The sequence below is a fragment of the Dendrobium catenatum genome, unplaced genomic scaffold (genome assembly GCF_001605985.2).
Source record: "Dendrobium catenatum unplaced genomic scaffold, ASM160598v2 original_scaffold_89960, whole genome shotgun sequence".
Classification (NCBI taxonomy): domain Eukaryota; kingdom Viridiplantae; phylum Streptophyta; class Magnoliopsida; order Asparagales; family Orchidaceae; genus Dendrobium; species Dendrobium catenatum.
In genome coordinates this window covers 1-15,854 of record NW_021408401.1, presented here as the reverse complement: position 1 = coordinate 15,854, position 15,854 = coordinate 1, and the positions used below count along the sequence as shown (strand labels likewise).

The 15,854-nt window shown below is 35.1% G+C and overlaps 1 protein-coding gene across 1 annotated transcript; it reads right to left on the bottom strand.

The window, feature by feature from the left end:
• Window positions 1-11,080: 11,080 nt before the first annotated feature.
• LOC110115374 lies at window positions 11,081-15,705 on the bottom strand. Its single transcript, XM_020848591.1, has 6 exons — window positions 15,547-15,705; window positions 15,184-15,462; window positions 14,954-15,090; window positions 13,862-14,643; window positions 12,293-13,492; window positions 11,081-12,186 (listed from the first exon to the last, which is right to left on the bottom strand). The coding sequence occupies exons 1-6, from the start codon at window positions 15,703-15,705 to the stop codon at window positions 11,081-11,083; spliced, it is 3,663 nt and encodes a 1,220-aa protein (XP_020704250.1).
• Between the last annotated feature and the right edge of the window lie 149 nt (window positions 15,706-15,854).

Below are 15,854 nucleotides of genomic sequence, written 5' to 3'. Positions count from 1 at the left end.
GACACAAGCGAAAACTATCAAAATGATCTCTGATTATTAAAGATGTTGTGTCGATATATTTATAACATCAGGTTTAACTAAAAAGGAACACCTCGTAATTAAAGTAAGCAAAAGATGATAAAATTGATGGACTACGAGCATAATTTTGCTTGACGTTGTCAGAATGCTATCCGTTTGCAAAACAGTCTTCACTAATGCATCCAGAATTTTGAAAATAATAGGAAATGATTGCAATATTATTTGAATATTTACACAAGTGAAAATATAAAATTTGGTGTATAAAAATATAAAATATGTCATGAGTTACGAGGCGAAGATGTATAAATTGAAAATCTAAAAAATTGATGATATACGAGATGACGACGATGTATAAAATAGGTTATGTATTAAGTAAATTTTTTAAATATAAATGCCTATATTTAACTAATAGTTAGGAATTAAAATATTAGTTAATATGTACATATTATAAGGATATATTTAATAGATAATTAATAACTAAAATATTAGTTACTGTATAAATATTTAATAATCATTATCTTTTATGATATGACCAAATAAATTGTCCTCTTTTTTTTTTCTTTTTTCTTTTTTTTGAAAATTGCAATAGCATTTAACAGAAAAAAACTAGGTACAAACTGAAGTAAAGGTTCACATTCCCTCTCTAATAGAGAACTAAGATAAGAAGGAATGTTAGTTAAAGAAGAACTATCAAAATAAAAATTATTATCTAAAGCCAAAGTAGCTCACATATAGGCTACTCTATTACAATTTCTATGAATATAATTGAAAATTACCTTATTCAAATCAGCCAAGATTAGAAGATTCTCCTCTATCCGGTTGTAGCTTTGGCACTTAGCCTTATTCAAAGAATTTTGAATGAACTTGATAACATTGAGGTTATCACCTTCAATTATGAGTCCTTTGCAATCAAGCATCCATGGTTGAATGAATCTTCTAATTAACATCACAGCATCTAGTTCAAGATTAACTATATCCCAATGCATTCTTTTTTTCACCAAAAGCAATCAGTAATCTCCCTTTTTCATCTCTAAAGCAACCTCCAATTCCAGTATTATACGACGCAAGGAGAGATGCATCAATATTAATCTTAATCCATCCCAGCGGTGGAGGGTGCCAAACATTTTGAAACTCCCTAGCGAGATTAGCACCCCAGCTAGCAATGAGAGGATTAGCGGTTAAGAAAGCTGTGGACATAACACTTACTACAGTCACTGAGATAGAATTTACGGTTTTACCATGAGCCACTTCATTTCTGTTTTTCCAATTTGGATACACTGTATTGCAATATAGAATGACTATATTAGGTGCAAAAATAGAAAGCCTTCTCAGCTCACTTAGACAATCATCTAGAGAATCAAAAACATGAACATAAAAACCCCAACCTTGGATTTTCCTCAGAACATCCTGCAGATGTTTACAATGAACAGCAATGTGTGACAGATTTTCTACTTTTTGGTAACCTCTAGCACATAAATCATCATTTGTAAGCTTCCTATACTTCAAGAATTCATTTGTTGGAATTGCAAATCTACTCAACCCGAGCTGTAAGTTTCAATTTTTTTAACCAGGTTGAGAATCCCATGTCCACTTCACTCTTGTGACTTGTGCTGCAAGCTTCATAAGCACAAGCTGTAATTGATTTGCAAGATAAAGAACAAATCTCATTCAAGTAATCCTCAGGTGCTTCTCTATCAATCTGGATCTATAATGTAACAGTAATCAAATTCTCATTAAAGAAACAAAGCAAGTCTTCTACCTTCCAGGAACCATTCGAATCAATGAAATGGTTGAGACACTTGTCTAGCAACCATATATCATTAAGAACATCAATTTTCCTCCCATTAGCCACTCTCCACCTTAATAAAGGTTTCAAGTATCTAGCACCTTCATTCAAAATTTTCCAAGCAATTGAGGTGCCATTCCTGCATTTAGTTTTCCACAAGTTGTCACCATACTTAGCTGTAATTATTCGAGACAGCAAAGAATCCTGATTTTGAATCATCCTCCATGAAAGCCTAGCTTTAAGAGGACCTGCTCTACAAACTGCCGAGTGAAAATTCAGACCCCCATCATTTTTTGATTTGCAAAGAGCACACCAAGATATGTAGTGCATACCCTTCATACCATTTCTCTTATGCCAAATGAAATTTGTGCAACATTTATCCACTTCATGTAGCACGTTTATTGGCACCAAATTATTGGTTGAAACAAAGTTTGGAAGAGTTAAGAGAGACGTTTTGGCAAGTACAAACTTACCTGCCAGAAAAAGACATTTACCTCCCCAAGAGTTCAGCTTTTGCAGAATTTTATCAATAAGGAATTGAAAATCAGATCTTACAGGTCTTCTCAGCAATAAATTGACTCCTAAATACTGCAGCTCTTTAACAATTTTGAAATTCAAAATCCTCTTTACCCGAACAATCTCAGCTCTGTTCATATATTTACTAAACAGAATTTGAGATTTGGTATTGTTAACTTTCAGCCCAGTCCAGGAACAGAAATTCAACACAATGCTTTTTAGCTTGGTAGCTAGTTTTTTTTGAAGCTTGAGAAAAGATCAACACATCATCAGCATACAACAGATGGTTAATTTTTTTAGCTCTTTGTGAAATTTGAATTCCCAAATCTTGACCCTCTTATTTCATTGCTAGAGAGGAAAGTTGAGAACAAATAATAAAGAGATATGGAGAAAGTGGGCATCCTTGACGAAACCCATTTTCTACAATAATCCACTTGGAAGCTTTACCATTAACAATCAAGGATAATCTAGCTTTTCTGACACATTCCAGAATCAACAAAATCATTCTCACCGGAAAGCCAAACATCTTTAACACTTGTTATAAAGCCTCCCAACTCATGCTATCATAAGCTTGCTCCATATCAAGCTTAACCACCATCAAACCTTTTTTATTTTTCGAAATTCTAAGCTTATGAAAAATCTCATGAGCTATAAGGCAATGATCTAACATTGAACGACCATTAAGAAAGGAAACTTGTTCTTCAGTGACCCATTTTGAAATACAGTTTTTCATTCTATTCAAAATCATTATTGCAACTATCTAATAAGTAGTCTAACACAAGCTTATAGGCCTAAAGTTGGATGGAACAGTAGGATTTTTTATTTTAGGAATTAAGAACACTAATGTATCCTTCCAATCATTATGCATACAACTAGTTTTAAAAAAACTATCAATAGCATTCCAAGTGTCTTCCTTTAAAATTTTCTAGAAAAATTTGAAAAAAGAAGTTGTAATGCCATCTAAACCCGGGAATTTGTTATTACCTTGATTGAAAACCGCCTTGATCAATTCATCTTTGTTGAAATAAGCACTTAGGAAATCAGCATCCTCCATAGAAAGTTTCATATTAGCAGGAATTGAAGGCCAACCGACATCTTGCATTCCCTAGCAGCCCAAAAAAGTCATAGAAAACATCTTCAATTTGCTCAAAATCTTCTTCAAAATGGTCATTTTAATTCTTGATTTGCCAAATAAGGTTACCATTCTTCTTAGCCAATGCAAAATGATGAAAATAGCTTGAATTACTATCACCTTCTTGATGCCATCTGACTTTTGCTCTTTGGTTCCACCGAGTGGATAATCTACCCAATGTAACATTTAGTTCATGCACCTTACTTCTCAAAAGCTACAGCTTTTCAGTCGTGAGTCCTTCACCACTTGATTCTTCTAATTGCAATTGTAAAATATCCCATTTCAATTCATTTTTCAATAGATTCAATTCTTTGCATTTGTTCTTATTCCAAAAATGAAGTGCTTTCAATGTTCTTCTTAACTTTCTTTGCAGAATTTCAGCATTGGTACCAAAATCAGATTTTCTCCATTCCTTTAAAGCAATATTCCAAGTCGCTGGGTATGACTTCAATGTGTCTTAAATCTAAAAAATTTAGATTTTTTATTTTGAGGTTCAATCATATTCAGTGAAATGGGAGCGTGATCTGAAGCAATCCTTGATAGATGTCGCACCTTAGCCATAGGAATATTTTGAAGGGCAGCAGAATTTAAGAAGCATCAATCTAATCTCTCCCAAATTCTAGAGTTACCTTCTTCGTTATTACACCAAGTAAACCTTGGACCCATAAAACCAATATCATGAAAGTCATTATTTGTTAAAAACATCTTCATCTCTTTTGGTCCACAAGAGAAATGGAACCTCTTACCACCTTTCTTATCATCCTTAGAAAGGATGCAATTGAAATCACCTCATATAATATCCGGAAGATCTCCCTGCATACAATCTCCAAGAGATTGCCATAGATTCCTACGGGTTTGAACATCCTTTCCACCATATACAGTGGCCACATTCCACTTGCCTAATGCATTGATGTTAAGATTTCCCATAATCAATTGGGAAGAATGTTCAATGACTTCAAAGGAAGCCAAATTTCTCTTCCATAGCACCAAAATCCCCCCTGAGAGTCCAACAGCCGGCTGATGAATGTAATCCCATTCATTTCTAATAATCAAATCTATATCATGTCTTTCTAAGCAAGAAATTTTGTCAGTAAGACCAACAAAAAAACATTCATTATCTTTCACAATCTCCCTGAGATATAGGGAGGCCTCCCTCTTTTGAGCCCCCCCTATAATTCCAGAAAATAACATAAGCCATTAAAAAATAACAGGGGAATTATCCCCCATCATTTTACTATTTTTCTTCTCACCTTTCCTCTTCCTTTGTTCAGCTTCCACCGGTCGCAAGGATCTTAATTCTTTGGATAACTTGAATTTCCCTGAATTTGTCAAAGAAACCAATTGATCTCCATTTTCCTGTATTTCATCAGAGCTATTTTTTCCTGGAAAACTATCACCTTCAGCTATGTCCACAGACTTGGATTCATTATGACAATCTGTAGCAGCCATTTCAAAGACTTCTCCATCCTCAATATCATCTTCCAATATTTGAAATTTATTCTTGCTATTGAAAACATTTGGGATCACCTGAGACCAAGCCTCTTCAGTACCAATAACCTCCTCATGAATGGCTAATTTGCCTTGTAATTTATCTGCAGTAGAATTGCCCCTCATCTTCACATCCTCCTGAGTTCTTTTCCATATTGTCAACAGGTTTATATATCTGTTTAACCTGAGCAGAAGTTCCATTACTCCTCCAGGTATTTTTGAATCTCTTGTTTTAAAACTTAACATGAATCCAAGGTCCATACTCATCCCTATTTTGTTGTTTTAAACCTTCATCTATCAGACCATTTCTCTGCTTCATAGCTTCACTAGATTCAATCACATTTGTTTCTTTAGCCGGCACATTATTAAATTATGGACATGTACCTTTACTATGTCCCACTCTTCCACATTGATAACAAAGAGAAGTCAACTTCTCATACTCGACTTTCTGAAATGATCTCCCACGTAGCCCTTCAATCCAAACACTCTTGGGAAGTTTCCTTTACAGATCTATCCGAACACAGCATCTAGCATATTCCCTCTTCCGCCATTTGAAAGAATTCCCATCCAGTAACATAGGAACTCCAATCAAAGATGCAATCTTAGGAATGTTTTCCTCATCCCAATAGCTTAACGGAAGACCAGGGAATCAAATCCACACCAGAGAAGTGATACCCTTTAGTGATTCCGTAGAGAAAGAGGATGTACATCTATCCATTCCAATAGTATGATTCCCAATATACCAAGGTCCTCCACTTAGTACTTCCTCCATAGATTAAATGTTAGTAAAAGAACAAAGAATCCAACTGCTTCCCAGAGTAGTAAGGTGAAAGCTGCTGAACTTATTCCACTGTCTTCGAAGCTCCTGGCTACGAACAGAGAACGAGATATTCTGCCCAAGCATCTTGATTACCAGGGATTTCTTTAAGAATTGAGCATTGGCCAATTCCTTTTTTGGATTCAGCTTCACCGCCATCCCATCTTCAGACATCTAAGTATAATTCAAATTATAACTCAACTTAATGTGTTGAGTTTTTTGCCAAGCCGACACAAAGTTATTCATTGGAACTGATTTAGCATTCTGATCATTGACAGGAACAGCACTCCCATCTTCTTTCTCAAAGGATACCAAAAGATTTTTATTCACCCACTCCAGAACATCAGAATCTTGCATTCCTGTAAATTTATTGACCTTCAGCACTACATTTGAGGAAGATGTTGAGTCGATAACCTGATTTCCAAAAGAATCTTGTTTTTTATCATTATCCTTCACCACAGCAATCCGATCTTCAAGAACTTATTTTCCTTTACCTTCCATTATAGGATCTAACCTCAAAGGGGGTCTAAATCCTTCATTGATAACCAGATTAGAAGACTTCCTTATTGAAACTAGTTTATTCGGAGCATTGCGAATCTTGCTGAGATTTTGATCAGAAGATTTGAATGGGCCATTACAAGGAGGATTTTCCTCATATTTGAACTAATCGGCCATGATGATATATCTATCGGCTAGGACGATAATGTCGGCAACTTGCATTAATGAGCTCGTTTTGAAAGCTTCTATTTAAGCTATGGCATGACACTTTGTAAGTGTCTTTGGCAGCCATTGTAGCTTCGTTCTTGTGGGGGAAACTTGAAGAGAGAGCTTGAAAGGGAGAGAGGAAAGGGTGGAGTTTGAGAGGGAGAAGATCTTGTGAGGGGGAGGAACTCAAGGGAGTGTGGTGGGGGATCCACACGGTTGCTCCGGCGAACTCGCATCTTAGTACCATCGGATTCAAGGCTTGTCTCGAGGTAAGTTCATCAAAGAAGAAGATCTCTTTGGTGTCAAAGGACCCGGCGACTCCGCCGCACCGGGGAAGGTGAAAGTGATTTTGTAAGGGCTTCTCCGCCTAGCTGTGGGGGCTAAATGAGAGACACTTGTTTTAGTGCAATACTTGGAGGGTGCCTCCAAGGAGTGGACGTAGGTCAAGGTTTGACCAAACCACTATAAATCCGGTGTGTTCTTTTCTTATTATAGCTTCCGCATTTATTTTTCTTCCGCACTTTGTTTGTGGTGATTTTGGTTCGTGTTTTTGGTTTTAAAGTTTTCCAATTCACCTATCTCTTGGTTAGCTTGGGCCAATTCTATAGGGCTTAACATCCCTAACGAACTTTCACTTATAAGTAATTATGTAAAATATGTCCATTTACACTTTCTTAAGCCTGATAGTGTATTTTTCCCAAGCAATGAAATGTGAGAGTCATGTTGCTTGCCACGTTATTCTACATGTATCCAAATTCCATTGTTAAATTTTCCTCGGATTGGCTTGCATTCTTGTTCACCGCTTTATCTAGCTAAAACTGAAATAAAATTTAATAAAAATCATATTTATCTCTACCACATTATCTCATTCAGGCATATCTCTCATGCTCTTTCTATTCGCAAGCCTCTCTCAGCCGAACTCACTGTCTCCTCTTTCTTTTCCTCTTCTTCACGCGAGCAAAGCCCGAGCCTTCTCCAAATCTCTTCACCTCCCAGCTCCCAACTCCAGCGACATCTTACCTCATCACAGTAAGCCGATCTCTAATCAAAAACCCTCAAAACCTGCAGCTCACGACCCATAACACCCCAGTCCCCATCTCTCCACTTTATACTCCTCTCAACCTACCCAAGCTGCCGACCTCGCTGCCCTTCACCTTATCCAGCTTAGCTGCTGATGAGCTTAGCCGACCCTTCTTGCTCTTGTCACCAGCGAGCTCTCAATCTCTCCCCTTAGTCGCTCCATCTTCCCGATTTGCCTCACGCCGAGCCTTACCACCTGTTCAAAATCCTCCTAATGCCTCAGCCCTCATCTCTCCACTCTTATTATCCCTCTCTCACGTCCAACAGCTCCATTTCTTTAATCCAACCACTAAATTCTCTCTAACAAAAAACAACCCACTTAAATCCAAACCTCCAAATAGCTCCTCTACTCATACAAAAAATCAGTCTCTTCTTAACCTTTCTCTCTCGGATATATATATTATCAGAAGAGTAAATATGCATAAAAAACTGAGGAAACAAAATTAATAAAAATATTTCAGCCTTGCAAAAAATCTCTATCGTGTCTTCACGCTTGTCAAAGTATATTATGCCAAACTTTAAAACTAAAATCATGTCCTCGGCGTCTGTGGCGCGTCGGGCAACCACCTATACACATTTTTCTCTAGCATGATAGGAAGCGAACTCTGTGCGACACCTATAGCAAGGCGGGTAAGTCCTCTACATTATTTTATCTAGAGTGGCGAAGACATATATAAAACTGCGTATTTCAAATTGGTGCCCGAAGATTCATACACGCCTTTCTCCTACATGGTGGGATTGAAGATTTTTTGCCGCGGTATTATCCGACACCTAATGTACATGCTTTTTTTTTCAGCGTGGCGGAAGGCCCAGTCTCCTGAAATTTTTCCTCCATGTGGGAGACACCACGATAGTGTCAAAATTTGGACGATCAAAAATCTGAATAAAATAATTTGATATTTCTCAAGCTGAAATAAAATAATTTTAGAAATTTCTTTAACTCAAATTAAATAATTTTTTGGAGATTTCTTGAACTCAAATTAAATAAATTTTGAAGAATACTTGAGCCTGAATTGAATTATTAATATAAAAATAAAATCAATCAAATGAATATCAAATTATTTTATATGGGGCACTGCTATACACATTGGTCATGGTGGTATGAAAAAACTCAATGGCAGATTTCCAATAAAGATGTAGTGATAAAAAATTTTGATTATAGCTACTTTGATGTTAAAAATAAAAACAAAAAAAAAAATTTGATTGCTGATGTATTGAACAAAATAATCTGTCAAAATTTTTGAATATTACAAGCACACCAAGGAAGTTTTACCAATCAATACAACATCCATTAGTTTATAATTTTGCATAGTAAAAGCATTATTCCATCTGGAGATGAACCTTGGATAAATTAGAGTAAGTTTCTTATTCCTTTGTTCCTTATGGAATCTATTAAGATCTAGCCAAATTTGGTAGTTGATATAATTAAAGAGAAAATAGAGTCGACGTGGAAAAATCCCATGAAATAAAATAAGCTGGAAGTTGATGCATATAAAGAGTTTGAAAATATCTCACAGGATGTTATCGTTCGAGTAATGCTTAAAAAAAGGACTATAAATTGCTCATGTGCAGTCCTAAAATTAGTAAAAGTCTTCTACATTCCGAAAACAAAGTTCATTCACATACCCTTATACCAAAGGAGCAAATGTTTGAGAAAGAATTAAGGTTGAGATAAAGTTCCATGGAATAATTGAAAGAAGGTTGCAATCAACAAGAGTATGATTGGCTTTCTCTGATGCTCACATAAGGCAACATGATAAGGAATCAGATAATAGCTGAATGCTTTGCACTGTTCTAAGATTTTTTAAGTGTTGCTCACAAGGAAAATTGGCCATTCGTTGATAGTCTCCTTAAAATTCTCACTATGATCATAAATGAAACATTAAGATTGTGCCCACAGTTTCCTTTATCATGAAGCCTGCATAAAAAGATATTAAATTAGGAAAGCTAACAATCCCTTTAGGAACATATATTGAGGTGCCAATTATATCAATTGACAAAGAAAAAAAAAATTAAAGTGGGAAGAAAATGTCAGCCAATTCGATCCAAGTCGGTTCTCCGAAGATGTATCTAAGGCATCGAAGCATCCAATGACTTTCATGCCATTTATTTTTGGTCTAAGAATATGCCTTGGCATGATTTTTTTTTTTCATTATTTTCTTTTAAAAAAATTGTAAAATTGAAATATTACACATTGGTACTTGGAACATTTTTGGAACAATGCCATCGGATCCGCAACATATTTATAAGCGAACATAATGCCTTTGTAGGCCCCTAAATGAATTTTTGTGCACATCTCAATGATAATTACTTGCACAAATAATCATATTTGTATTTTTTAAAATGCCCCATTTCCTGTATTTAAATATAAAGCACCGAGTAGGGTGCCGACGCATCTAAGATGCGTGAAGCAGCCTTGGGAAGAAAGCAACTGCCCCAAGAAGAATGCTACCACCTTGACAAGCGAGTCACTACCTCAAGAAGCATGCATATTAAATTTTAAAACCTTGTATATGCTCTGAAAAAAATGTATTAAATAGATAAAAATAAAGTCTGAGAATGTTGCTCGGGTTAAAAGTGGACATTAAGTTCAAGTATAATTCTCCAATTCGAATAGACTAGAATTGACAAGACTTGAACACGATTGTGAAAGGTTCACTACTAAAAGCATAAAAATCGATACTAAACCCAATCTTTTGTTAGTATGCAGGTAGAATTGACACCGTTTAAATAATAAATAAAAAAAATATCAAATCCCCGATGATGGTCGTGTTAAATGTTTATATCAATCGGAGGGGACTCTACACCTTCAAATTGCCTCCAAATGCTTACGAAAAGTAATTGTATCCAAATGGCTACAATAAATCCCCAATGATTGTTGTATTGAAAGCTAATCTCAACCAGAGGGGATCCCAAATATTTCAAATGCCTCCCAAATTCTCAAATGCCCATGAAATTCAAAATTTTTAATAAAAATATCAAAAATAAAAATAAAAATTTTTTTTTGAACAATGCCAAAAGCAAAATTTTTATTAAGCACCAATTATTTACAAGAAGATTCCTCCTTCAATAAGTCTAGAAATGAAGGAGGAACTTTATTCCTAGAGAAATCATCCCAATAGAAAGATGAAAAATGAGCATAGTTAGCACAAAAATCAGCTAACTTATTACAACTTCTATCAACAAAAGAAAAGATAAAATGCTTGAATTTAAAAAGAAAATCTAAATCCTTAGGATTTAGAAATTCTTTATCAAAAGCAAGTTTATTAAAGGCATTTTGAAATATCTTGATGACATTAAAATTGTCACCTTCAATCATTATACCTTTAACTTCAAGCATCCAATCTTGGATATATTCTCTCAATGCTAGGATTGACAATAGCTCCATTTGTGAGCAATCCCAATGAAGACATTGAAATCCAAAAGCCAATAATCCACGGCCTTTACACTCCCTGAAAATACCACCAATACCGGTTTTGTTGTTAGGAAAAACTGAAGCATCAATATTTACCTTGATCCAACCCGGAGGAGGAGGATGTCAAGAAGATTTAGACAGCTTAAATAGCTTATTAGCATCCCAGTTATTCCGGATTAAACAAGTATCAAATGATGATACAGTTTGTATAATGGATCTTGTAGCAATAGTGTAACCGGTGTCATCTTTCCCTCCATGGACAAATTTGTTTCTACTATTCCAGCAGTAGAACACTACTGAACAAAGTAGATTTCCAAGAAAAGGATTTGAAGAAGCCAAGTTCTGTAAAACCTGATAGCAACCAGCTAGAGAATCAAAATCTGGAATTATAAAATGCCAATCAGCCAGCAATTTTATAAACTTTTTAACCAAATAGCATTTAAAAATCACATGTTCTGTATCTTCCAACTCCATGCAACCTCTCGGGCAACCTCCACTTTCAGCTAGTCTCCTGTATAAAAGAAATGCATAAGTAGGAATGCTATTTTTGCTTAATCTCCACCATAATATATCAATTTTTGGCTTAAGTTTCAGTTTCTTTCTCCATCTGTAGCTTTCATCTATTCCAATGTTTTCAAAATTTTTCTCATAAGCTAGATTTGTTATAGTTCTGCCAGATAGTTTTTGAATGCACTCAATCTCATCTTCATCTTGATCTGAATGAATAGGAATTGAGACAATCAATTCAATAAGAGAAAGACCAAAACATTGCTTCAATTTTTCTCTGTTCCACGCTCCTTCAGACAAGAAAACCGACACATGAAAAAATTCTGGATCTAAAACTGTAACAAAAGTAGGCCATTTCTTTATAGTTTTATCCAGAATCCATGTATCTTTGAAAGTATCTACTTTTATACCATTAACTATCCTCCATCTCATAATGGGAAGTAGATGTTCCGAGCCTTTCTGGATCAATTTCCAGGTAGAAGACCAGCTAGCTCTGTTAGCAACATTCCATAAATCATTCTCGTATTTGGCTTTTAGAACTCTGTTTAGCAGAGAGTTTGGTTTAATAATAAATTTCAATGCATATTTAGATCTCAAAGGACCCAATTTCTCCACTATTGATTGTAAACCATAACCTCCTTTATTTTTTTGGTTTACACAAAGAGCTCTAAGACACATAATGCATTCCATAACTACCATCTCTTTTATTCCAAAGAAATTCTCTACACATCTTATCAACATCATATAATACTCTAAAAGGGATCAAAGAGTGGCTTGATTGATAAATAGGCAATGAGAGAATAGATGAATTGATCAAAGTGATTTTACCAGCAAGAGAAATGAACTTAGTACCCCATATATTCATCTTAGCAGCAGATTTTGTAATAATTTTGTTAAAATCAGATTTGACCAGCCTTCTAAGAGCAATCTTGACACCCAAATATTCCATTTCTTTCACCATTTTAAAGTTTATAACTTTGAGAAGAGATTTGCATTTGCTCTTTTTCACATTTTTACTAAAAACAGCAGCCGATTTTAGAAGGTTAACCTTTTGTCCTGTCCAACTACAATAGTTCTTCAAGATCTTAATAACTTTCTTCAAACACTTCTTATTAGCTTTAGAGAATATCATAATATCATCGGTATACATTAAGTGAGAGATCAATGGTCCATTTGAATTGATTCTTACACAAATCTTCTTTCCTAAATGCCCAAATTCTTCCGTCAAAAGTTGAGAACACAAGATGAAAAGGAATGGAGATAAAGGGCATCCTTGTCTAAATCCACAACCAGCCTCTATCCATTTTGAACTTCCACCATTAATCAAAATGGAGAATTTTGGATTAACAACACATTCCAAAATTAATTTAGAAATTTTTTTTGGAAATCCAAACCAATCCAAAACTTTTTCCAAAGTAGGCCAACACATGATGTCATATGCCTGTTCCATATCAACTTTGATAGCCACCATACCTTCCTTAGCTTTAGAATGTCTAAACTTGTTAAACAATTCTTGAGCAAGAAGAACTTGATCAGACATAGACCTACTCTTGATAAAAGCATGTTGTTCTTCTGAGATGATTTTAGGAAATAAGAAACTCATCCTATTTAATAACATCTTGGCCACAATTTTATAAATAGCATTACACATGCTTCTTGGTCGGTAATTAACAGGATTCTTTGGATTCTCTACTTTGGGAGTTAAAACTACATTGGTCTCTTTCCAACCAGGACATAGAGAACCCGAATGAAAAAATTCTTTTATAGCAGCCCAAACATCATCTTTTATGATTTGCCAATAAGAATTGATAAAAGAATAAGTGATGCCATCAATACCTGGTGCAATATTGGATCCCAAAATTGTGATTATATCCTCCAGCTCCTTTAAAGAAAATTCTTTACACAGAGTTTTCCAATCTTCTTCATCCAATTTGTTTGAAGGTTCTGGCCATCCATCTAATTTGCATATCTTTGATTTCCATTTGCAGCTCAAGAAATCAATGAATACATCTTCAATGCTCTTCTCATCTTCACATATGATTCCATACTCATTTTTCACACTATTGATTCCGTTAGAATTTTTCCTTGTCGTGGCAAATGCATGGAAGAATTTAAAGTTAGAGTCTCCATCTTTCAACCATTGAATTTAAGCTCTTTGTTTCCACCACATGCTTAGCCTTCCCAATGTGTTGTTAAATTATGCAATTTTAGTTCTTAAACAATGAAGCTTTAGTTCTGATAGGCCTCCCGAATTAACTTCTTCTTCTTGTAAATCTAAAATTTCTTTTTTCAGCTTTTCTTTTCCCTCCATCAGATTTTTGTGCTTTTCCTTACTCCAAAAGAATAAGGATTTTAAAGTTCTTCTAAACTTAGAATTTAGAATTTATGAAGCCGAACCTTTTGAATTTTTTCTCCAAGAGGCTAGAACCACTGAGTGCGATGCCTTATAAGACAGCCAAGTGTCTTCAAATACAAAATTCCTCTTCTTTTTAATCTTGGAAGCCAATATATTAATAGCTATTGGATAATGGTCCGATGCTACTCTTGCTATATGCCTCACCACCGCCGTTTGGAGAATATTAAGAGCAGCACAGTTGAGAAGACATCGGTCCAATCTCTCCAAAATCCTACCTCTTCCATTTTTGTTATTACAACAAGTGTATTTTGGACCCATAAATCCAACCTCATGTAGTTCTCCTCTACTCATGAAAGAAATCAAGTCTTGTGAGCCTTGTGAATGCATAAACTTCTTGCCTCCTTTCTTCTCATTTTGAGAAATTATACAATTGAAATCACCCCCTATAATCCATGGAAAGTTATTATCAATACAATTTTCCAGATAATTCCAAAGTTGCCTTCTTTTGCAGTTTTCTCTGCTACCATACACCGTAGCAATCATCCATGATTGGTGGTTTTTGATATTAAGCTTCCCCACCACTACTTGTTCATTGGCTTCCATTACTTCAAAAGTTGCTAAGTCACGCCTCCAACAATTCATAACACCACCGGATAATCCAGCTGCAGGAAACAGATAATAATCCCATAATTCACCAACAAAATTTTTGACTTCCTTAGGATCCATGGAAGAAACATTAGTTTCCATAAGACCCACAAATAGAGCTTCAGTATCTTTAACAATTTCTTTCAAATACCTGGAGGCTACCACCTTCCTAGCCCCCCTACAATTCCAAAAAATAAGAGAACTCATTTCTTCTTTGAAGTGGGATTAGACCCACTACAAATACTTTTAGTCTCTCCCTTCCTTGTTTTTTATTTGATAGAGTTGTTCCCCAAAGATTTGAGTTCTTTTTGTAACTTGAACTTAACTTCACCACATACAAAGTTCTCCATCAATTCCTTCCGGTTATTAGCTGACTTACCAGATTTATCATCTTATATCTCCAATTCTTCTTTTTCTCTGTTAACCACCAGATTTTCTTCAGATTGCTCAGCTTTTTCAGCCTCTCTATCTGTCAGTAGAATAGAAACCTGTTATTGCTTTGGAGATCAATAACAACACTCTCTGTTATAAAATTATCTGGAATAATTTCAGAAGAATTTTCCTTCTTCTGTGTACTCAGAGAGTTAATAACAGAAATTTTTTCTGTATCAGCTGCAGAAGAATTCTGTAAAACCAACTGTTTTAAAACTGTTTGATTCTTGTTTTCTGGATTATGATAGGGAATACTTGAGCTCGCAGGTAATCCCTTAGGATTTACCTGAGTTCGCAAGCAACTCTTCCCCTCTATATTGTTTAGAAAATTCTGAGTTGGTTCTGGATTAGAGCTAGTAGAATTTCCAGTAATTTGAAAATTCTTCTCCATCATATCTGGAAATTGAGTTATCTGCTCTATAAATTTTCCTTTATCTTTTCCACCTTCTTCTATTTGATCAACATGAGCATTGCTATTAACTTCATCTGGGAGATCATGGATCAAATTTTTATCTCTGGTTGAATTCAGAATAATCCGATTAGTCTCAATTGCTGCTACTGGAGCCTCAAATTTTCAGAAAAATCTATAATAATTCGGATTAATCCACTTATTACTTTGATTTGAAAACCTTTTCTTCTTATTTTTAACCATAGTCCAAGGTCCATAAGAAGGTTTAATATGGCTTGTTTGTTTACTTCCCATATCTATTTTTCCATAATTTTCTTCAGTCATCTTCACTTCTTTATGAACTTCTTTCAAAGGTGCACATTCCTTCACAACATATCCATGTTGCAAATTCAGGTCCATGAACTATGTTTTGATGATTGACAAACACTCTTACTTGACTTGGACTGTCTTTTACAACTGACTTTTCAGGAATTAAAGATCGGACGGAAAAACGGAGCCAGTTCAAGATGGGGTAGGTTAGGGTTGAGTCAGTCTGTACTTTGTTTTTT